Source organism: Pipistrellus kuhlii, unplaced genomic scaffold (assembly GCF_014108245.1).
Source record: "Pipistrellus kuhlii isolate mPipKuh1 unplaced genomic scaffold, mPipKuh1.p scaffold_m20_p_6, whole genome shotgun sequence".
Lineage (NCBI taxonomy): Eukaryota > Metazoa > Chordata > Mammalia > Chiroptera > Vespertilionidae > Pipistrellus > Pipistrellus kuhlii.
Genome location: NW_023425562.1, coordinates 68,671,784 through 68,695,555, shown reverse-complemented (window position 1 = coordinate 68,695,555; position 23,772 = coordinate 68,671,784). Strand labels below are relative to the sequence as shown.

The window sequence follows — 23,772 nt, the reverse complement described above, 5'->3', positions numbered from 1 at the left end:
TGGGAGGTCACTATTGGCTCTGAGCTCCTTATGCTAGAGCTGTTCAGTTTCCAGACTCTTGTTCTTAGGGGTCCTGCCCACCTCATGTGGGGAAGCAAGCCCTTGGGGTTTTGTCTGCAGGCTTGTTATCTCACTAATCTGGCTCCAGAAGTCAGCTCCCTGTAAGGCCAAGCAGCACTGATACCCATCAATGGTTTTAGGTCCGGACACTGCAGGAACAGCTGGAGAATGGCCCCAACACACAGCTGGCCCGCCTGCAGCAGGAGAATTCCATTCTGAGGGACGCCTTGAACCAAGCCACTAGCCAGGTGGAAAGCAAGTAAGCTCAGCGCTCCCAGTCGGATTTGGCAGCAGCACAGCCCAGAGGGCCTCTGGAGCGGGGAAGGGTCCCCGAGCCTTCTGCAAGTGCACTCTAGTTTCTTACTGGATCTGGGACTGCTGGGCACTTCTACACCTCCGATTTTAATCTCCAGCCTCATACTCCTCTTACCTGGTTCTGAGCAGCTGAGCCCTTCCAACGCTTGGCTGGCAACCTCTCCTGTGGTCAGACTGCAGGGAGGGGTGAGCCCTGTGATCAAGTGCCCCTCAGGCTCTCGCTGGTGCCAGCGTCTGCTTTCCTGGACGAGCAGATACTATTCCCATGTCTATCTTCACAACATCCTGTTTTGAGGCTTTTAAAAACTCCTGATTGTGACCTAGAGTATCAAGCCTGAGTGGATTGTCCAAGATCAGAGTTTGATGTGGTGTAAGGATCTGCTGTGGGCGTGAACGCTTTGATTCTCCACTGGGAACGAGGTCTGTGCTGGAGGGACATTTGTTTTCGATGCATTGGTGACAAGTACTGCTTCACAGCACACCAACCTGGCCTGTTTAGCAGAGTTCTTGATCTTCGCGTTGCCTCTCAGGATGGAAATGCTAGCAAGTCCACAGCAAGTGAGCGACCTCAGTGGGCAGTACAGAGTCTCAACCATGTTCTTGGAGGAAGGCCCCTGTATTTTCTTTTGATTCAATTTCTTTGCCTCCTCTTGGCCTGAAGCATCCTGAAGGGACTTTCTGGAGATCTTTGTTGTCCCCAGAGCATCTCCTTTTGCTAAGAGGAGAACTGGCTTAGGCAGAGCCCGGGCACCCTCAGTGGGTGTTTTAGCTGGAAGTCCAGGGGACAGTGTTGGCCCAAGATATAGACCAGGGAGGCAAATCAGTGCCTGCACGTCTGTTTTGCTGGTGGGCCTCCTAGCATGGAGTGAGAGCCAAAGGCTACCCTCCCCAGGCCGGTTTCTTTCCTCTGGAGGACCCCTCTGGGTGTGTAGACATCTCATCTCCACCCTGGCCCTTTGGCGGATTGGAGGTTTGTGTCAGGTTCTTCTTGGCAGCCACAGCTGAAGGTGAACATGTGATGGAGGCGCACTCTGGCGTCCCCTCGCGTAGAGTTTGCTGTGGCCTCTCTCCTGGAGAAAGCTCCAAAGGATGGAGACCTGAGGTCCTGAGGAGGCAGCTGCTGACTCTGTCAATTTGTGGGAGATCTGCCCATGTGGATGGGTGTTCCCAGGCCCCTCCCTAGCTGCATATCAGTCCCAAGGAGCTGCCTGCCCAGCCTCCCACTTTCATCCAGGTCCTGGAGTCTAGTGGTTCCCATGAGCTCTTCAGTCTTGGATATTTTAAAAAATATATATTTTATTGATTTTTTACAGAGAGGAAGGGAGAGGGATAGAGAGTTAGAAACACCGATGAGAGAGAAACATCTATCAGTTGCCTCCTGCACACCTCCTACTGGGGATGTGCCCGCAACCAAGGTACATGCCCTTGACCAGAATCAAACCTGGGACCCTTGAGCCTGCAGGCCAACGCTCTTTTTCCATTAATCCAAACCAGCTAGGTCTCCAGTCTTGGATCTTGGTGCTGTCAAACCTGAGCAGATGGTCCACAGAGGGCTTTGGATGGCCTCCCTAGTTCAGATGAGGAAACCCCAGTTCAGAGGTGGAACTCTCTCACCCCAGCAGCAGATAGAGCTGGTCTTGGCCAGGTTCCCTGCCTCCAGGCTTGTGGACAGTCTTGTCTGGTGCTGTCCCTTGGCTGGGCCGTCGGTGCTGTCTTGAAGAGGTGTCTAGTGAAGGAGGCCGGCATGCTGATTACCTCTTCACTCTAGGGAAGGCAGGTGTTGAGTTGCCCCCTTTTCCCTGTCAATCACGTATCCTTTCCTCCCTCCTGAACTTCTCCCTGGTCCTGAGATCCACCTTTAATGAAGTGTTGAGAGCTCTGTTCTGTGAAGGGCCTCAGCCTCCCGCTTCGGGTGGCCTCCAGTGAAACAGGACTCCCATGGGCTGCTGCCCCCAGCCCTGCAGGGGTCCAGGCAAGGCAGCCTGCATCCCAGGGCTTGTTTGGACCCTGGCTGGTAATGAGGAAAAATGTGTCTTACCTTTTTCTATCTGAATTCCCAGATGTCTGGGAGGAGTGTCTATGGGATCTTACAGTGCACATTTTACTCTTCGCTCTCTCTGGTCCACACACCATGCTGGTAAACCCCCACCTGTCTGATAATGCAGGAGGGGCTTAGTGATAGCTCCAAGATTCAGGCAGCTACTTAGGAAAGAGCAGCTGGCCCGGAGGGAGGGCTCCTATCACGGTCCCAGTCAGCCAGGGGCAGCTCTCGGGGCCGGCAAGAGCTGACTCGAGCCCTCTTCTGTCTGTCAGTTGGGGGCTGGTGACTGTCTTGTAGGCAGAACGCGGAGCTGGCCAAGCTCCGGCAGGAGCTCGGCAAAGTGAGCAAGGAGCTGGTGGAGAAGTCGGAGGTGGCTCGGCAGGAGGAGCAGCAGCGGAAGGCTCTGGAGGCCAAAGCAGCTGCCTTTGAGAAGCAGGTCCTGCAGCTACAGGTGAGTCAGAGTGGCAGCCACTTCAGTGCATTGTTCACCCACCTAGCCTGGGACTGGAGCAGGGACGGGCCAGGGCTGCCCAGCCACACAGAGTCCTTCCAGCCATGACTGAGCTGGAGACTCAGGCAGGATGGGAGCTGGAACCGTCAACCTTGGCCTTGTGCGTAATAGTGATAGCTTCCTGTGGGCTACACATTGTTCTAAGCACTTTACAAGCATTACCTTAGCTGATTCTTATTGTAACCCTGTGAGGTAGTTCTGTTACTATCTGGAATTTACCCATAAAGAAATTCAAGGCATAGAGAAGTTAAGCAACTACCCTAAGTTCACACACTGGCAAGATTTCAACCTTCCATTCTTGACACCAAAGATTCTGGGAGTGGCTGGCCACTGGTGGTGAGGGAGACCAGGGCATGGAATTGACATTGAGGCCCTTAGTGTCTCCTGCGGGCTTTATTTTATCTGTAATATAAGCGTGACAGAAGCACCTGTCTTGGGTGGCTGAGGATTAACCATGTGGCTCGCACACAGTGCCTAGAACAGTGTCTTGCACAGAGAAAGAGCTCAGTAAATGCGATCTGTACGAAGGCCCCTCAGGAAACCGCCACGTTAGCCTGGGGGTTTCCGTTGTAGGAAGCATCTCTCTGTGTCATGCTGAAATGAAAATGGGCTTTTTTCCTTTTTCACCTGAGGGTCCTTCACCCTGAGCCAGCTCCTCAAGGGCTCCTGGCTTTACCCAGTGGATGAACTGACTTGAGAAATTCAGTTTTAACAAGGTCGTCGGGGTGGATGGGAGGTTGTTCTGCGTGACCTCAGAGCCAGCTGAGAGTCTGATCTCCCTTCTGTATCCTCATGGCTCTTTTCCCTCTGCCCACTCCCCAGGCGTCTCACAAGGAGAGTGAGGAGGCCCTGCAGAAGCGCCTGGACGAGGTCAGCCGGGAGCTCTGCCGCTCACAGACCAGCCACGCCAATCTCCGGGCAGATGCTGAGAAGGCCCAGCAGCAGCAGCAGCAGCTGGCCGGTGAGGGCGAGGCTTGGCGTGGAGGCCCAGGCAGGGTGGTTAGGGTCTGTGCAGGGGCCAGAACCATAAAGAGAGCCAGTCCTGTTAGTATGTGAGGCAGGGATTGTGCCTTGTCAGTGGACAGATGAGGTGTAGGGGTGAGGCTCACCCCATGGGAGAGTTGGATTGGGCTGGAGTTTGTGAGGGGTGGAAGTTATAAAAGCAGGGTGTGGGGAGGATGGGGGGAGGGGGGATAGCCTTTAAGGCTTGGGTAATGGCTGAAGGTGCTGCTGTCTCCAGCCTTGTTTGCTGTGGGGGAGCCGAGGCTCCTGAGGACATTGCTGGCTTTCTCAGCTGGACCTTCTGGCTCTCCCGGCTCAGTTAGCTCAAGAGGCCAGGTTTGGAAGGTGGGTCTGTGGTCCCTCTGTGCTTACAAATCTGCTTAACAATCAGGAGGGGATGGCGAAGTCAGGGGCACCCAAGGCCCTTAGAGAAAGACGACAGACAAGGTCAGCGACAGCTCCATGGCCACTTGCTCAGTATTTTCTAAGCGACTGCCATGGGCTGAACACTGCTGTGGGTACCCAGGGCATGGCCAGGGGTGAAGCAGTGGGCATCTGTGCGATGTTCCAGCAGGAGAGACAGACATAGGTAGATAGACACATGTCGACAGGGTCAGACAGTCTGTGCTCATCAGATTTCAAATAGCATGAACCTAGAGCAGGGTTGGCAGCTGTTTCTCTGAAGAGCCAGATAGTAAATATTTTGGGTTCTATAGGCCAGATGGTATCTGTCACAACTGCTCAGCTTTGCTGCCATAGTGTAGAGCAGCTCCAGACATTATATAAACAGACAGGTCTGGCTAAGTTTCAATAAAGCTTTATTTACAAAAATGGGTGGTCCCTGGGCTTTGCTGACCCCTCCTCTCATCGCCAGGTGTGGCTTTAGAATTGGCAGTTGGGGAAGGGTGCAGGTGTGTAAGCTGAGATATGGAGAATGGAAGGAAGGGGTAGAATGGTAAGCAAAGCACTCCTGCAAATGAGAACTTGAACTTAGTCTGTACAAGAAGTAGAAGGTCAGCGAGTAACTGAAGCAAGAAAGCAAGTGGTCTGTGTGGGGTCAGATGGGTGACCTGCCCTGTGAAGAGTTTGGGTGCAGTGTTCAGTGATGGAAGGGTTGGGATGGCATGGTCCCATTTGCACTTCTGGATGCTTGGATGGTGGGTTGAGAACAGACTGGAAGGGAAGAGTGGCCCAGGGGACTCTTGCAGTCATTCAGCTCAAAAGGAAATAGTGCTTGTGAGGGAATGATGGACTTGGCAGACAGTAGATGTAGAATCCATAGGCCTGGAAGAGGAGAGAGAGGTGGGAGCCCAGGAAAGCAGAGCAACCTGAATGGGGAGGTTGGAGTGCTGGATTTGAGTTGCCTAAGCAGAGCTTCATGTGAAAGTGTCAGGCAGCTGAGCCTTGGTGTGGGGATGATACCAGAGCTTTGGGACTTTGCAGAGTCATAGACATGTGGATTACATTTAGAACCATGGGACTTACCTGAGGTCATCAAGGAAGGACACCCCCAGAAGACCCCTGTCCTTAATCTCAGCTAATATGAGCCAGTCTCATAGAGAACCAATTTTTAGAAACTGCAACTGAAATCCATTCTAGATTTTCATCATTTTCCCACGAGTGCTCTGAAGGCATTTTATTCTATCCTAGCAAGTCCTTGAGAACAAAGCCAGGGTGTGACTTTCTTCAGTAGCTAATGAGATGCCCAGAGGTCAGAAGTAAGTCTTAAACCCCAGACACACGGAAGAGGCAAGGAGTTCTCGGTGCCTGTGTGCTGAGGGGCAGGCATGGTGCTCAGCCCGGGAATTTGCTGCCCCTGACCTGCCCTTGCTCCCCTTCTGGCCCAGAGCTGCACAGCAAATTACAGTCCTCCGAGGCAGAGGTGAAGAGCAAGTGCGAGGAGCTGAGTGGTCTACATGGGCAGCTCAAGGAGTCCAGGGCAGAAAACTCACAGCTCACAGAGAGAATCCGATCCATCGAAGCCCTGCTGGAGGCAGGCCAGGCCCGGGATGCCCAGGTCAGCTGGCACTTCCTTCCTGGGGCTGACAGGAGGGGAGGGAGAATGCCATCGAGTTCTGAACTCGACCTGGACACCACCATCACCATCACTGTGTAGAGTGATGCGAGCAAATCCCCTCCCCAACCACCAGTTGCCAAGTGAAGTGAGACTCACAGGGACTAAGGAGCTCTCTGTCTCTCATTCCAGGCCAGCCAAGTGGAGGCCGACCAGCAGCAGGCACGGTAAGTGGAGGTGGAGGTGGAGGGCTGCAGCCTCAGCACAGGGTGCCCCTGGACCCTAGGAGCTGGGGCCATCAGTAGGACACACAGCTCCCCTGGAAGGAGCCCCTTTCAGAGGCCCCTGCCTTTCTCCATCCCTCAGTGACAGGAGAGGCCTGGTCAGGAAAGAAGGCAGCAAATAGGTCCTTGCCTTCTCTCAAGGAGCAGGACTGATCTATGTAGAGAGTGCCAGGTGCCTCCTGCCATCTACCCATCTCTCGATTGGGAGGGGCTCGTTGGTCAGCAGTTCTCTGTCTACAGACTTTAGAGACTTAAGTCATAAATCAAATAGAAAGATGGTTGCACAGCCTGAATGAAGAATGTGGGAGGTGGCCCAGGCTTTTTGCACAGATCTGGGACGTCAGTACAGTTCAGAGCTGACCAAGTCGAAGAGTCATTTCACTGCTAGCAGACCTTGTTTTCCCTGTGTTGGCCCAGCATCAGGTGGTGCTCAGGGAGTGTTTGCTGTTGTTAAGGCCAGAGCCCACATCTGGGTGAGGTGGCTCAGGTCAGGGGGGCCAGAGTCCTTGGGACACATCTGGGGTATGTGTCTCTTAGCAGATGTCCAGAGGCTCAGGAGGTGAGCCCTGGCTCAGGGGTCCACAGAACAGGCATGTGGGGGTGAATCAGGGAGGATAGCTTTTGCTCTCGCTGCTGCTAACAGTGAGTCATCTCCTTGTACCTCCTAGCCCATGGCCCATGTTCCCTGGCCTCAGGCTCCAGGGTTTGGGGCTGAGGAAAGGAAGCCAGTTGCCCAGAGGGCCCAAAATGCCTTGCAGCACCCATAATCAAACCCTGTCCAACTTCCTTTTCCAGAAAGGTTGGGGGGGGGGGGGGTGTGTCTTTGTTTCTCATGGTATTTGTTGGAATAGAAAGGTCTTTGCTGTTGTATTTTAAAAATATAGATATAGATTTGTTGATTTCAGAGAGGAAGGGAGAGGGGGGGAGAGGGAAATATCCATCATGAGAGAGAATCATGGATCGGCTGCCTCCTGCACGCCCCCTACTGGGGATCGAGCCCATAACCCAGCACGTGCCCTTGACTGGAATTGAACCCAGGACCTTTCAGTCTGCATGCCAACACTCTATCCACTGAGCCACTCCAGCTGGGGCATTGCTATTGTATTTTAAGGTCAGATTCTGGCCATGCATCGACTTTCTAGGGTACTTTAGTCTCGGTACAAATGGGGTCATTCCTATTCTTTACATCATGCAGATGTGTTGTTTAGCAGAAAAAATTTTTTTAACTTCCTTCTTAGACATGTTTTCGAAAGTTATATCTAGGCCAGGCCATTCTGTTCTGGGGTGGAATTGAGATATCTAGCCCCAGACAGTCTAGAACTCGGACAGTGGTCTGCTGAGTCTTCTTCCTCAGGGCCTTGTTCTTTTGGGGGCCCTCCTGGAGGCAGGCTGTTGCATAATGCTGCTGTGAGGGTGTGAGGGGTCCCAGGTAGGAGTTTGGAGGGTGGTATCAAGTTGCTGTGGGCCTGAAACCAGCATATAAGAAGTCAACAACTGTCTTTAAGGCCAGGTGCAAACTGTATTTGGAATTAAAATATGAGGTGGTTGGTTTATAGTGAATGTCCAATCCCAGAGAGAGAGGTTGGGACAACCAGCATGCTTGGCTCATGCTGGAATTGTGGCTGCTCCTAATATGCATTAGAATAGTGGTCATAAAAGTGTTTTTGGTAGTTGCCCACAATAAGAAGTACAAATCTATATCTCCCTCCCTCCCTGCCCCCTCCCCCGCCCCCTTCCTGTGGCCCTGGCAGCCCTCTGGTAGGAGTCCTTGGTGAGGCTTCTTCTTTTTTTTTTTAATCCTCACCTGAGGGTATTTTTTCCATTGTTTATCAGAGAGAGTAAAAGGGAATGAGGGAGGAGAGGGGGAGAGAGAGAAACATTGATGTGTTAGACACTTAATTGGTTGCCTCTTGCACACACACCCATGGGGACCAGGGATTGCCCTTGTCTGGGAATCAACCTGGTGACCCTTCAGTGCATGGTGTGGGTCGACACTCCAACCACTGAGAAACACCAGCCAGGCCGTTCTAAATCTTAATGCAGTGCACAAGATGACATATCCGAGTGTCCATGTGAAGCCCATTCCTCAGAACAGCTAGTACAGTTATAGTTTCAGCCTTTCACTTTCTAGATGATGGGATTGGACAAAGCCCACTGGGCCACTGCGTCTGGAAGAAGGGTGAAAAGATTATGCCTACATCTTGCCAACCCTGTGGTGTCTGGGGGCCTCACCAAGGGCACAGACTGCAGGAGGAGTCCTTGGGTCCCACAGAATTAGGTTTTGGACAAAGGATGGTCCTGCTGTACGCAGTCAGATGCCAAGAATAGTTGTGTGTGCTGAGTCTCTGGGTGTGCAGGCGCCACATGAATCTATAGCCCAGATGTCCTCGGAGAAAGGACCAGCTGACAAGTTCGGTGGGTTCGGAGCAGGACCATGTTAATCAAGAGCCATGTAACCAGGCAGTGGGTTTGTTTCATTAGAGTAGGGGTGTCGAACTCAATCAGAGAAGGGGCCAAAATCTAAAATCCAGCCTAAATCGCGGGCCGAATGGTTTACTGAACAGTCATAAACTGTCATTGTGATGGAAACGCAGCAGAGTGCAGTGATGACAGCGTGGTGCGGGCCACATTGCAAGGCCTGGCGGGACGGATTTGGCCCGCGGGCCTTGTGTTTGACACATGTGCATTAGAGGAAAAGCTTCTCTGAAAGCCCTACTGTCATGGCCCATCCCTGCTCTGGCCCCCGTGGCTGCTCTGCCCCTGCGGTCTCAGTGGCCATAGTCATTAAGTGGGACTCTGGTGGCCTCTGAGGCCTGCACCCTGGTCCCTGCGCACATAGGATGAGTGAGGGGAGCGGGTGGCAGTTTGGTCTTTCCCAAAAGTCTGTGCCCTGGGAAAGTCGGGAGTGGGAGGTGCTCCTGGCTAGGGTGGGCACCCAGAGGAAGGATCCCTCCCAAGACAAGACTGTGGACGTTGTGTGCCCTCAGAGCCCACAGTGACCCCACTATTTCCTTTCAGCCTCAAGGAATTGGAGTCCCAGGTATCATGTCTGGAAAAGGAGGCCACGGAGCTCAAAGAGGCGGTTGAGCAGCAGAAAGTGAAGAACAATGTGAGTATTGGGCATGTGTATGTGGGGGAGGGGGGACACACACGCTAGCAGCCTCTTTACATGCCATTGCATTGTGCTGGTCACTGCTGAAAGCCTGCCTGTGGGGTCCATCCCCTTAGATCAGCTTGGGTCACGTGTCCTGAAACGGAACCCTCATGAGGACAGAGATGTCTGATTGGCCACTTTGCTGGGGTCACATGGTCAGTCATCTTGAGGCTAGTGTCAGGAAAAGGGAATGTGGCAGTTCCTCTTCTGTATTGTGGGGGAGAGGGAGGGGGCAGCGAGCAGAGGATCCTTGGCTGTATCTTCCTCACCCGGCTACCCACCAACCGCCCCTCACAGAGCCTTTTTCGGGTAGCCCTGTCTGCTCTCCCCAGAGATTCTCCTTGTACCTCTATGTGCCTGGCTTGGCCAGAGCCAGCCAAGGGGTCAGTGCTTACTGTTTGGTGACAGGAACCTCTTTTTCTTAGGAGCCAGGCTGGCCCTCCCTCCTCCAGAATAGCATCTCCCTGAAAAGAAGCCCACCCTCCTCATGCCCTGTGCCACAGCCACCCCATAGGGGGCTGCAGCACCTTGGCCTTGTGTTGTCTGCCCCAGAGAAGCCCAGTGGGTATGGCCCAAGAGGAAGGGTACTTTGTCCCTTTTCAGGCCTCCTGTGGGGGAGCAGGGTCGGGAGGCTCTGTCCTGCTGAGACCCCCGAGGCAGCTCCTGCGGGATATGTAGGATGCTGCCCCGCCTGGCTGCTGACTGTTCCACATCTTCCCCCTCAGGACCTCCGAGAGAAGAACTGGAAGGCAATGGAGGCCCTGGCCTCATCGGAGAGAGCCTTCGAAGAGAAGCTGCGCTCCCTGACCCAGGCCAAGGTCAGTGCCAGCCTTAGACAAGCCTGATAGTGAAGACTCAATCAGCAGCACCTGCGTAGTTTAGCCAACCACAGAACTCACAAACTGCGCGCAGTACAGCCTTGGCCCTGGCGCATCTCAGAGATCCACACCCGGGTCCTCCTCAAGGGCAGCACACGTGCCCGGCTCCTGCATCTTCCTCCCCTCCCCTCCTTGAGCTCACCCTAAGATAACAGGTGTAAATGTACTTTTGGTTGCCTTGTCTCACCTGGGCTCTTTGCTGTTAGGGGGCAGGGATGGGCCGTAGAGGCCATGAGCTCAGCATTGGGCCGGCTTTGAAACCCTGATATTTTGTCCGATCTTGCTGCTTTCTCAGGCCCTCTGCAGTGAGTCATGGTGCAGTAGGCTCTATGATTGCTCTCTGCAGTAAGTCACAGAGGGGAAAGACATCTTTGGCAGCACGTAGGCCTTGAAGTCCACGTTGGTCCTGGGTTCTGTGCAACCCGGGTTGGGGAGAAGGTAGGCATCTCAGAGTCCGGGCCCTCACATCACTTCTGACTGGGAGCCGGTGCTGAGGCTCTGGCCGGGCCTGGCCTGCAGCAGCAGCAAGTGGAGGCCTCTCCATCGTGTCTCATGTTTGCTGTTTATAAGACCTTTGCAGTGAACCTTCAGGAAGCCTCTGAGATGAGGGAGGTGGAGGGCTTGCCTCGGGTCCCATTGTGGCAGCTGTACCTAGACTCCCTTGGGTGACCTAAGAGCCTGCCTGGCCTTTCTGTGGCAAATGCAGACTCTATGACTAGAGATGTCACCTGATTTGCTTGTGGTCACGCAGCCAGATAAAGACGAGAGCTGGGCTCTGGCTTCGAACTCCCACGACTGGGGGCCTGAATGGTGGTCATGAGGTTGGGGTCTGTGGCAGGCATTGTCTCTGGGTCACTGGCGAGGCAAGAAGGGTCTGCTTCTAAGACCCAGACCAGGTGGGTGCTGTGGGCCAGCCGGTGTCTGTGGATGGTCCTCCGTGTGCACGTTGCAGAACAGCAGCCACAGTTCTTACCCAGGCGGCGCCCTAGTGCTGCCCCTGGGCCCAGGCCGTGCGGAGAATGTGGCTGTGGCAGTAGGTCCACCTGCTGTGGTTATTAGAAAAACTTTTAGCCAGAAATCTCCTGTGGCCACCCCCACAGTGTGCAGAGAGGGGATGTTATCTGTCTCCAGGGGGCGCTGCTGTCCTAGGCTTTGCTTTATAGCTACTTTGGTCCTTATGTTTTGAAGAGGAGCCTTAAGGAGGACCGCTGAGGCCGCTGGTGTGGCATGGCCCAGGCATAAGGCAAAGTGGGAATACTGATTCTCCCTCTCCCAATGCTGCCAGTGTCCCGCCACCCCTGGCCAGCAGTAGCTCCTAACTTTGGTGGCTACTGGGAGATACATCTCTTTGCCTCCTTGTCACTTCCCACAGCAGCTCGGACCCCACCCTCCCCTTAGTGTTTAAACCCCCCCACCCCCCCTCAGAAATAGACAACTGATTTAGCCTGAGTATCTGCGGAGAGGTGTTGGGTTAACCCATATCTGCCACATGGGCCAGCCTGCTGTCTCCCTTTATTAGAGTTGAATCTGTTTAAAATAGAGTAGGCACAGGCTAGGTGGCCACTAAGGTTAAACCGCCCCCTCATTCAACCCCATGAAGCTGCCCACCTCCTCCTCTGACCCTCCTCCTTCCCCTTTCTGGGGTGGAAACCCCAGCATCTTTGGGGACACCCTTCGCAATCGCCCCCCGGGAGTCACCCTAAACCTTCATGTCTGAGAATCGCCTTCCCCCCTGCAGGAGGAATCTGAAAAGCAGCTCACGCTGACTGAGGCCCAGACCAAGGAGGCGCTGCTGGCTCTGCTCCCAGCACTTTCCAACTCAGCCCACCAGGTAGAAGGGGGGGCTGTTCCCTTAGACCCCACTGCTCATCAAGAATGTCACTGAGCCCCCTTTGCACATTCACATTGCAGAATTACACCGAGTGGCTCCAAGAACTCAAAGAGAAAGGCCCGGAGCTGCTGAAGCAGCTGCCAGTGAACACAGAGCCGCCCTCGGTAAGCACGGCATACAGGCCCTCGTGGGGCTGCCCCTTGCTTTCCTGTCCGCAGGAAGGGAGGAGTTTTGGTTTAATCAGGCCTCGGGAGAAACCTCTAAGCAGACCCCTGTACTTCCCTCTGCCCTTAGGACCTGGCCGCCAAGCTGAGGGAGGCCGAGGAGACCCAGAGCAGCCTGCAGGCCGAGTGTGACCAGTACCGCACCATCCTGGCAGAGACAGTAAGGCACGAGGGCTGGCCTCTAGCTAGGTTTTCGGCTGGGTGTCTGGGCCTGCAGGGCATGAGGCAGGGTACTAGGTTCAGATGCAGGCTCGGTGGGACTTTGGGCAAGTCACTGCCCAGTCTGGCCCCATTTTGTTGGCTGAATGGTAAAAGGAATGAGGCAGACATCCAGGTCTTCATGACTCCTAAGCTGTGATGAGGGCGGGGATGAAGGTTTGGGGCTGCTCTCAGGGGACAGAAAGACTTGGTCAAAACAAGGAACAGTCTTGGAAGGGAAAGGAAGGCGGGACCATTTGGCTGACAGCTGGCTTGAAGCTGTGGCCTCTGGTTTCAGGAACAGTGCTGGCCCCTCCTGTGCTCCTCATGCTGGGCCACTGAGGTTGCATGGTTGGCAGACTCAGCTGAGATGAGATGAGGCCTGTGGCCTCATTTGGGTCACAGGCCTCATTCCCATGCTTGGCCCACAGCCTTTGTTCATACACCTGCCAGATAACCCCACTCCCGGACTGTGGCCCACCTTGTTCCTCATGTGGCACTGACTGACCAAATCAGAGCAGGGCCACATGGCAGTCAGCCAGTCATCACAGAGGGACTGAGGGACAGGAAGACTCAGTGGTGTGTTTAAGTGGGGTGGGCCTCCAGAGAGAGGGCCCTGCCTCACTGCCTGTCCCCCAAGGAGGGTATGCTCAGACACCTGCAGAAGAGTGTGGAGGAGGAGGAGCAGGTGTGGAAGGCCAGAGTCAGCACCACGGAAGAGGAGCTCCAAAAGGTACAAACTCCTATGCCTCTCGCCATGGCCCAGTGATGAGAGCATTGCTCCAGGGGTCCACCTTCCTAGGAATCCAAACATAACTTACTTAAGAAAGACAGCTGGGTCAGAGTTCCGTAAAATCAGGGGAAAGCCGGTGGCATCATTTGGGAGACAGGAGTCACATTTGCTGGGTTTGGGTGATGCCATATTTATAGGCAACTGCAGAATGACAGATATGTCCTCAACCTCAAGGAGACCACCTTCCCCCCTGCTCACCTCCAGGAAGAGGCTGTGGGGTCATGCTCAGAGTGTGCGGGCACCACAGGGCTTCCTGAGAGATGGGGCTCAAGTTTGACACATTTCTTCCCCTTGCCTTGTAGTCACAGGTCACAGTGAAACATCTTGAAGAGATTGTAGAGAAGCTAAAAGGAGAACTTGAAAGTTCAGATCAGGTTCGTATGGAGGGTTAGAGGGCTACTTTTCTAATTACTGAGAGGCGTTATTATGAGACTACCTTAGTTCTTTCCTCTGTGGACCACGTGTCTTAAGAGTGGCCAGGGCAAGGGTCGGCAAACTTACTAGTTAGCAGAGCCAAATGTCAACAGTACAACGATTGAAATTTCTTTTGAGAACCAAATTTTTTAAACAACTTCTAACGCCACTTCTTCATAATAGACTTGACCAAACTTAAACTTTTTCTAACGCCACTTCTTCATAATAAGCTCACCCAGGCCGTGGTATTTTGTGGAAGAGCCACACTCAAGGGGCCAAAGAGCCACATGTGGCTCACAAGCCGAAGTTTGCCGACCACGGGGCTAGGGGATTTTATCGACCCTGCTTTTCCTTAATGAGGGCCTTTTACAGCCTGAGCTGTTTGAGACCACATGGGCCGTTTGCAGAATGCCCAGCCCTGGTGAGCAGTGGCTTCTGCAGTGGCCTTCTGAGTCGGAGGTGGGCACAGTGCTGTCGGGAGACATTGTCAGCCTTGGCTATGAAGAAGGTACTCCTGATATCCACCTAGCAAGTCCTCTTCCCAACTGCTGAGGGCTGAGAACACAGACCCAGGAGTACTGGAGCTTAGGAAGAATTTTTAGGAAGGGGTTCTGTTGCCATGGACTGGACTTGTTTCTGCCTGGCTTTGATTGGCTCCATAGTCATTGGGCTATGGAGGTTTCTATTAACCCTTATCTCAGGGCCAGCCATCTGTCGCCCATCACCCTGTTCCCCAGTGGCTGACTCTTGGCCTCTGACATGTCCAGGTGAGGGAGCACACCTCGCATCTGGAGGCTGAGCTGGAGAAGCACATGGCAGCCGCTAGTGCTGAGTGCCAGAACTATGCACAGGAGGTGGCTGGGGTGAGTCTTCCCAGGGTCCCGGCCTGCCCAGAGGCTCCTCCTCAGCAGCTCTCACTTACAGGAGCTTAAAGCCCCAGTTCTCCAGCTTTGCTCTAGGCCTTGGGCCAACAGGGCAGGGGTGAGCTGGGATGGTTGAGAATTCTCGACCTGGCTTGGAGATACCATTCTGGGGAAAATGGAATTCAGTCTGTTACTGTTTTCTGATTTCTGAAGCAGAAAGGACAAACCTGGCATCCTAATTCTGGTTTGATCTCAAACCTTTGGCCTTATTTTGCGCGACAGTCCATAAACATTTGCAAAGCTCCAGACAAGATAGACTGTGAATGCCAGCTTTTCCTAAGTCTTCAGAAAGGAAATGGGAGCTGATGGAGGCCTGGGAGCCTACGTGCTCACTCTGCCCTGCATGCTCTTAAGGGTCTGGGTTACAGGGATATAGTAGATTGTGTTTAGGTGTTAACTCACAGGCGCGGTTTTCTCTTCTCTATCCTTTGCCCCCATCACCTGGGTCTGTTTTACTTCTCAAGTTGAGGCAACTTTTATTAGAATCTCAATCTCAACTGGATGCAGCCAAGAGTGAAGCCCAGAAACAGAGCAATGAGCTTGCCCTGGTGAGTGAACATGGGGTGGGACAGCAGCGTGAGGGTGTGTGTGTGTGTGTGTGGGTGTGTGTGTGTGAGAGAGAGAGAGATTAATTTTCAGTCTTGTACATCCTGTCAAAGGTGATGGGGCCTTGTGCACCAGTTTGGTGTTTGGGCCAGGCTTTGATTGGGCTGTACTTAAGGGGCACATTTGCTCAGACCTCTAAGCTGGGCCTGTGGCTGCTGGGACCAGTGTGCTCAGGCCCCACTTCCCATGTCTCCTGGGGCAGAGCTGGGTGTTCAGGGAGGTCTTCCCCTGAGTCCAGTGCTACCTGGAGCTTCTGGGCTTGGCTTGTTTGCCCCCAGGGCTGTCAGCACAGGCCTTGCCCTCTGTGGGACTTCAGACCTTTCTCACTGCAGCAAAGGCTGAGACCAGTTTTGTCCAGCCCGTGGCTGGGAGTCCTGCTCTGCGACTGACAGTCGAAGCAGATTTGCAGAGCTGTGTGTGTGCACTTGACTTCTGGGCCCTCCCAGTTTTCAGTGTTGGTATCTGATCACAGTCCCCACTCCCTGTCATTCAACCCAGCCTTAAAGAGGCAAGCCCACTGGTCCCAATACCAGCTCCAGAGCTGGGGCTACAAATAGCAGCCTGAAAGGCCACAGGCATGTGGTGTTATCTGCATGGTCGTTTTAATAATTCTGAACCAGTTGACAGAAATTGGGAGCTGTTGAATACAAATGGATGTGTCTGGGTTTCTGTAACGGGACCAGTCTCATGCATGGGCTGCCATTCCCACAGCAGCATCTGCTGAGCTTGCAGCCCCTGCATGGTGCACATGCTCCTGACTCCCTGGGGCCTTACCTGGGATTGTTGCACCAAAGAGTGGGTGTCATCCAGACTGAGTCACCGCCTGAGCCCAAGGACCACTTCCTAAAGCAAGATCTGGGTGATAGGCTCCCGGGGCACTGCCCAGGCTGGGGGCACATGTGGAGCAGACGTCCCTGAGTGCTCATCATTAGTCCAGGCAGTTTGGCTTCTGCCTTTAGGGGTTGTTGGAAGGAAGGGAAGGAAGCCAGGGAGCAGGGCCCACACTTGGGGTGTCTGAGACCACCCAATGTCTCCTAGAGAGGTTGGCCAAGGGCCCACCTAAACCTCTTAACTGGAACCTTTATCTGAGCTTCATGGGTGATGATGCTGTTGTCTCTTCAGATCTGAGCTCAATGGTCTGAGGGCTTGGGGATCACTAATGTGTCATTTTTCCCCAGCAGTGGAGCTCAGAGGTACGGGAACCTTATTAGACAAGTGTCCTCTTGTAATCTCTTCTAGACCCCATAAGGGCTCTGAACAGTGGTCTGTGTCTAGAAGGAATCCAGGACCTAGGCAGTGTGATGCATGCTAAGCCTGCCAGCACCTCACTCCCTTTTAAGTTCCTCCACTGTGTGTGCCTTGCATCTACCAGGGGTCGCCTTGCTCCCGGGGAGGGTTTTGTGCCGGCTGGTTTTGGAGCAGAACACGTGGGTCAGGCCAGCCAAGGCCCCTCATTGGTTACAGGTCACAGTAACCAAACAACGTGCCCTGAGATGTTGAGATTATTTGTGGCCCTCCCAAGGTGGGGGGTCTGTATGTGTGTGCAAGGTAGGCGTGCGTCCGGCTGGGTATTTGCACAAACCCACCCCTCCCTGTTTCAGGTCAGGCAGCAGTTGAGTGAGATGAAGAGCCACGTAGAGGATGGTGACGTAGCTGGGTCTCCAGAGGCCCCCCCAGCAGAGCAGGACCCTGTCGAGGTTAGGGCGGTGAGCTGGTCCTCAGATGTCTGTCACTAACCACCCCCGGGCTCCTCTACCCGTTGGAGTGCAGGGACAGTAGGCCTCAGTTCTGGCTAAATACTCGCTACTTGCAGCCTCCACTGCCTGTCCTCCCACCCCTCTGCCCTGATACTCGGGAGTGGGTCATCCAGGCCTGAGGAAGCTGCAGAGCAGGTGAAGGGCAGGGAAGGTGTCCAGGTGGGGTGTTAGAGGCTTGATCTAACAACATGTGCAGAGGGGAATGGAAGAGGGAGGAGGGGAAGCTAGGCCTGTGATTAGGTCTGATCTCTCACTGTGGCCCTTGCAGAGGCATCACTAGCAGGGTGCTTGCTCTCCAACTTTTGACCCAAGTAGGTGCTACCAAGAGCCTTCACCTCCAGGAGGCAGGGGCCTATCACCAGAGTGGCAGTGGGCTGGTTGCTGGATGGGAAGACTGCTGTGGGGCGGGGCTTGTCCAGTGACTCTGAGGCATCCTTGTCCTCATTAAAGGTCAGCAGAGGTCCCACTAGCATCTCCCTTCAGCTACATCAGCTTTTGTACCCCAAAGGCTGAGGCACCATGTCCCTATAAGGGAGAGCTTTTGAATCAACTTGGTTGGCTGGCTGGTAGGCAAAGGCCACTCCAGCTGGACAGAGGCAGGGAGAGGTAGCAACACTAGAAACAGCTAGAAGGTGGAGCCTCCAGGTCTCAACCTTCCCAGGAGCCCTGGGCTCCCAAGAAGGTCCTTCACCAGGTTCCAAAGGATGTTTGGGGTGTTTCCACACAGCTGAAGACGCAGTTGGAGCGGACAGAAGCCATCCTGGAGGATGAGCAGACGCAGCGGCAGAAGCTCACGGCTGAGTTTGAGGAGGTGAGGCCCTGCCTGGGGGTCCTGAGCCATCAGCTGTGTTGGGGATAGTGAAGGGTCCTATCCTTGGGGCTGTTGCTGTACAGTTGGTCACCTGCCTCATGTCCAGAGGCTGGAACTGTTGTCCCATCAAGCTGGGTGCCCTTCCATCTCAAATGGGCTAGTTGAGGGTTTGTGAGGTGACTCCCCAACCCCATGCCGTAAGCCCTCTGCCCCTTCTCTGCCAAGGCTCAGAATGCAGCGTGCCGGCTACAGGAGGAATTGGAGAAGCTCCGTGCCAGTGCCTTGGACTCAGCAGATGCAGAGGCAGCCACACAGTTGAAGGTAGAAGGGCATCCCTTGAGCAGAGCCAGCTCTGGGCACTGGTTTCCCATTGTCATCACCTGGAGCAGGAATGGAAGAGGAGCCACCTTCTAGCCCCTTGGGCAGATGCAGCCTAATTTGGTGTTTTTTGGGGGGAGGGGGGGAGTCCCTAAACCTCCAGTGTCATATATGCCAGCCACTAGTCACTGTGGCTATTTAAATTTAAGTGAAACACAATTTGAAGTTCAGTTCCTCAGTCACATATTGCATGTGTTTAGCAGCCACATCTGTACTGTGCACATCAGAACATCCCACCGTCACAGCTGGCAGTGCTAATAGATAGGCACAGGCCTAATAGTAACCTGTCAGCTCCCGATCATCACTGCCAGTCTGGTGAGCATAAGACAGCATCCTCCCACCTCCCCAATGTGCAGGCTGTTCCCCTTAAACCCTCTGATCCATAGGAGAGACTAGAAAAAGAGAAGAAGTTAACGAGTGACCTGGGACGTGCAGCCACCAAATTACAGGGGCTTTTGAAGACAACCCAGGAGCAGCTGGCAAAGGAGAAAGAGACAGTGAAGAAATTGCAGGAGCAGCTGGACAAATCAGTGAGTATCCTGGCCATGCAGGGCCACTGGCTCTCAAGGGCTGGTGGGAAGGGTTGGGTCTGGTGCTGGAGGCCCAGGACTCCTGGATGCAGGACCTAAAGGAGTCACAGACCTGGGGCAGAAAGTGTGGGGACAGACTTCTGAAGGTAGCATCAGGATGTGCAGCACCCATGCGTCTCTTTGGTGAGCAGTCTGTAACTCTCTAACACACACACACACACACTCTCTCTCTCTCTCTCTCTCTCTCTCTCTCTCTCTCTCACACACACACACACACACACACACACACACACACACACACACACACACACAAAACCAGTCTAAGGCCTGTGGGATCAAGGTCTTCACCCAAACTTGGAACTCTCAGCTCCCACAAACCCTGAGGCATTTCTGCCAGCCCCAGGAGTTAGCTCTGGTTCTCTGATGTGCTGGGTATTTTCTGATGGGCGTGGAAGGTTAACCCAGGGGAACTGGAGGTCCCTAGGAGTTGGGGTGAGTCTTTTTTGCTCCTTGGCTCTAATATCACCCTCCCTCTGCCCTTTGTTCACAGGATGATGGTAGCAGCTCAAAGGAAGGCACCTCTGTCTGAGTTTCCTCTGTGGAAAAAGAAGTTACTGTTCAACTTACCAAAATGCCTTATACATTCCTTAAAAATACACAAACCAACACAGCGTTATCCAGGCCCAACTCCAGTGGCTCTGAGAGAAGCCATTAGAGACAGTCTCTTAGAACCACAGAAGTAGATGTTCCAGAACCCCCGTTTGTAAAAGAACCTGTCACATTCGATAAACACTATTCCCCAGGACGAGCCCTGGACCACCACAGAGCAGACACCAAAGCCCTTATCAGCTGTGACAGACCCCGGGTGTGTGCTGGGGAGGCCGGGACCTCTGGCTGTCTGTATGTCGAGATCAGTGCAATTGTTTTGTCTTTCAGTGGGTCGGGGGCCGGGAGGCGGGCAGACCAGGTGGTGAGTCTCAAATGCTGTGGCACGGACTGGAGGGACCCAGCCCAGCCAGGCAGCAGCCCCTCACCCCTGGAAGAAGTTGCCAACCAGAACTGATATGTGACCTCCTGGATGTTATACCATTAAAATCAACATTGTTGCCCGGCACTGCGGTCTCATCTGCTCTTCTGCTGGGGCTTCCATGCTGGCTTCTGGGCCTGGACAGAGGAATGAAGATGGGCTGGACCCCTTAGGGGAGAGAGCAAGTATGGTTCTTGTTCTCTGAAGTCAGAGATTGGCAGCTCGGCCTCAAGTGGGGATGAAATGCATTGCTTCCTGGTCTCTGGCACTTTCCCCATAGTGCATCCGAGGCCCCCTTGTCCAGCAGGCAGGGGCAGGCCCTGGATGCCAGGTGGCCAGATGCACTGACTGTAGTCCTCACCTTTGAGGATCTGAGGTTACCTGAGCAGGGCTGTGGGTGGACTAGGCTGCTGTGTGCTATGAGCTCAGTGAATAAAAAGGTCTCTGTCCTTCTGGCTGGGGCGTGGACAAACATCCATGCCTCAGGAGGGGCAGACCAGGGCTGGAGCATCCAGCTGAGACTTCCTGGGATCCTCAACCCTCTGTCCTTTGTGGCCCAACACAGCATGGTCCAGAAAACCACTGGGCCAAAAGGCGTGTCGGAGACTTTGTAAGAAATAGGAAGCTGGAGCTTAAGCAAAAAATGGATTTAGAGGCTGAGTTGCAGGAGGAGTTGAAATACCCCAGGATTGGAGGGTGAAACAGCTGCCTGGGTTCTTGTAGGTAGATGTCAGCTGTTCTGTTAAGGGACTGCCCTAACTAAGCACACTCCCATGTCCATCTCCTAACCCTAGCATCCTGGGAGGGGGTCTCATTGGCTGGGGAGTGAGCACTCGGATGGCTGCGGGGATGATGAGCTCCCAAGGAAAGCAACCTTTCGGCTGGTGGGTTAGACTCCTCTGGCATGAGAACCTCAAGACCTTGGGAAGTACTACACTGTGTATCCCTTCACTGCCTTCAGCCCCCACACTTTGAGAATCTGCCGGGAGCCACAGTGCTGACCTTAACCTGCACACCAAGTTGTGGTCCCAGCTCTCCTGGAGCGCCAGGTCTGTGGGCCACCTCCCTGTGCTGTGTGGCATTGTGTGTTGCAGTCATACTGGAAACAGGGAGCTGGAAATTCTGGGAAGGTCTCCCAGAGAAATGAGCCTAAGGCGGAGTTGGAGTTAACCAGATCAGAAGGCATTTGTCAGGGGAAGGAAAGAAGGGTTCAGGCTGAGGGGACAGATTACAATTTGGACAGGCAGGGCCGTAAGTAGGAGCCACCTAGGTTTTTTAGACAAGGGAAGACAACTGTACCTATTCTAGAACTTGGGGCTGAAGCGGAGCGGAGCCCAGGGGACTTGGGACATGGATGTCATGGTTTCTGGCCAGGAGACTGAGTAGGAAGAAATGACCATTATTAATACCTACTACCCTCTGGCTCTCTGGTGAATCTTGCAGTTCCATGGGAGGTGAACCTCCCATTTTTGCAAACAATCCCAATGAAAAGAAGATAACTCACCAAGTAAAAGGCAGGTTACAAACCCATCTCTAATGCTTGGCAATGCACGCAGCCTGGGGTCGTTTGGAAGGAGAATGTCATCTGGCATGTTCAGACTTCATGAAGAGTGGTACTGAGCCCCATGAACCTGTGGCCCCTCACAACTTTCTGCGTGCCCGGTGCCACAGGAGGGCTTAGCACAGGAGGGCTGGCCCTTGCGGCACAACTCATGCTCCTACCTTGCTTCCACTGGGGACCTGGGGGCCTGCGTTTCCATTAAGTTCCCCACCCTGCCTCACTGAGTGCAGAAATGAGAACTCCTATGCCAGACAGATGCCCTCTGAAGGCACAGAAATGGAAGAACCTCGGGGAAAGGAAAGGCACCAGAAACCGTGGGGGTACCAAAAGGCTGCTTTGGGGTTTTGGTTACTCGCTATTCCCTTCTCAGACCACCTGGCGGGGACCCAGTGTGTGCCTGTGAGGAGGAGGTAAAAAAAAGTGCAGTGTGTGGGGCCCAGTGAGACTCAGGAAAATGTTACCTGGGACTCAAGCTCTGAGGGCCTATCATCAGGCCTTCTTCCCTCCAACCCAGCAAGGACAACAGCCCCGAGGCCCAGCAGTGGCATCTCCCAGGCCAGCAGAGGGAGCCCAAGTTTGCCAGGCAATGTGCCAGGCTTCAGTTGGCCTTGTTGCTAGGGCTGTTCCTGGGCAAGGCTTCATCAAGCTGGGGAAGGAGAAAAGAAACAATCAGGAAGGTATGGGAGCAGATTGCAACATAAGAGGCTGGCAGGCCCCTGGTGTGGCACCATATGGAACTGACGTGGGAGCCTGGTTCTGTCTTGGCCACTCTCTGGTCTTGGCCGGTAAGTACAGCGCGACATCCCTACCGCACTGGACCCTTGGCTTTGAAGTCACTTGAAATAAAGCTGTGTGGAGGCAGGAATCATCCAGGCTGGGTTGAAGCATTTGCCAACTAAAAGGCTATGGCTGGCCTGATAGGAAGCACTCCTCTCCCAGGGCCTGGCTACTGCTCATCCAGACCAGCGATTTTCAACCTTTCTCATCCCCTTGTACACATACACTAGTTCCTAAAACTGCAGCACACCAAAAATTGATTTTTGATGACTTGACAAAAATAGGTATAATTTTGATTCATACATACCAGATGGCTGTTGTCATTTACAATCTAAGGGAAAAGAGGTCAGTGCCCCCAAATAAGTAGTACACGTTGCAGCACAGGTTGAAAATCACTTAGACCACCAACAAGCAGTGCTGGGACTAGACACGATCCACAAATGCCTTCTCTAAGCCTCTTTCAGATTTGGGTTTAACAAGATTCAAAGCCCAAAAGAATTGCAGTTCAAGTCACATCCATGGCACGGAATAAGACCTAGCCTTAGAAATCCAGGTTAGAAATGAAGAACTTTTCAGGGATTCAAGGGGAAGCGCTAAGGACCAGAAAACAAGACCCTAATTGCCCTGGTTCTGCTACTCATGAGTTGTGTGACCTTATGCAAGTTATTTGACCTCAGGCTGGCTTCTGAGGGCACTGGCTACAGGCTGGGTAAGTCCCCTTTCTGCTACCTTTCTAGTACTGCACAGAGCCCAAGGACCACCCTGACCAGCCACACACAGCTCAAATTATACCTGAGCCTGGACCCCGCCCCACCACAATGCAATTAAAGGTCCTTTTACTGGAGCTTGGTTTGGATACTGTTTTATTTCAGAAATGCCCCAAATCATGAGAAAGTGATGTATGTGTCCTTAGTTCAAAGAACAAAACCGTCAAGAACCAAAGCTGCACTTCTGGGTATGGACCAAGCCAGCACTGTGGGCAGTTATGCAAAAGAAACCATTCAAACCTAATTCTGTTATTCAAGTCATTGTGTTCACTGTTTTCTCAGATTAGTGTTCTCTGAAATAACAAACTTTACAATCAAATTCTGTATTTCTATTAGTAGTAGCTTTATCTGCTACCAATAGAAATTAGGGCAAAGGAATACTCACTGGATAAAACCTTAGCTTTCCACACACATATTTTTGTCATGTGTTGACTCTTGAAAAAAATGTAAATATGTTTGCTGAAAGCAGAATACACTGCAGTTTTAGTCTTACCAATGTCAGCTAATGTTCCAAACTCTGACATCAGAATGACCTGGAATGCTTCTTTAGCAAGATTCTTGGGCCCCACCCACAGGAATATAAGAAGACTCTCAAAACTTGCCCTACGTAAAAATATAGATAATTAACATCTTCCAATTTCTGGAATAAGAGTGAAGTGTTGGTAGATGTTTCAATTATATCTCTACACACTGCTTGAATTCTTGGCATAGCACACATCACACACAGATGCGCACCTGCCCGGAGTGGTGCTTAAACCAAGTTGTATCGCATGTCCAAGCTAAAACCACAGAAAATACTTTCTAAAACTCCTTGACCAAATACCTGGTTTTAGCTACATGGCTGATTCCTGAGTAGGCCAACCATGGGCCTGCAATGCTTCTCAAGAGGCCTGTCAATATACATAATCACTACAAG

At 53.1% G+C, this 23,772-nt stretch overlaps 1 protein-coding gene across 43 annotated transcripts in view; it reads left to right on the top strand.

The window, feature by feature from the left end:
* The window catches only part of RRBP1 (ribosome binding protein 1), a 68,411-nt gene extending 48,573 nt beyond the window's left edge, over positions 1-19,838 (top strand). For 40 of the 43 annotated variants that reach the window (XM_045574171.1, XM_036419112.2, XM_036419099.2 and 37 more), the window contains 19 exons: positions 201-319; positions 2,714-2,867; positions 3,750-3,888; positions 5,777-5,946; positions 6,136-6,170; positions 9,246-9,336; positions 10,107-10,199; positions 11,998-12,090; positions 12,171-12,254; positions 12,385-12,474; positions 13,153-13,245; positions 13,608-13,679; positions 14,487-14,582; positions 15,107-15,190; positions 16,850-16,954; positions 17,733-17,816; positions 18,042-18,137; positions 18,581-18,724; positions 19,275-19,838. In XM_045574171.1, the coding sequence (XP_045430127.1) occupies positions 201-319; positions 2,714-2,867; positions 3,750-3,888; positions 5,777-5,946; positions 6,136-6,170; positions 9,246-9,336; positions 10,107-10,199; positions 11,998-12,090; positions 12,171-12,254; positions 12,385-12,474; positions 13,153-13,245; positions 13,608-13,679; positions 14,487-14,582; positions 15,107-15,190; positions 16,850-16,954; positions 17,733-17,816; positions 18,042-18,137; positions 18,581-18,724; positions 19,275-19,313 (1,881 nt within the window). In that variant the 3' untranslated portion in view covers positions 19,314-19,838. The remainder of the gene's footprint in view (positions 1-200; positions 320-2,713; positions 2,868-3,749; positions 3,889-5,776; positions 5,947-6,135; positions 6,171-9,245; positions 9,337-10,106; positions 10,200-11,997; positions 12,091-12,170; positions 12,255-12,384; positions 12,475-13,152; positions 13,246-13,607; positions 13,680-14,486; positions 14,583-15,106; positions 15,191-16,849; positions 16,955-17,732; positions 17,817-18,041; positions 18,138-18,580; positions 18,725-19,274) is intronic. The other 3 variants (XM_036419073.2, XM_045574157.1, XM_045574167.1) reach the window with 3 other exon arrangements.
* Positions 19,839-23,772: the final 3,934 nt, after the last annotated feature.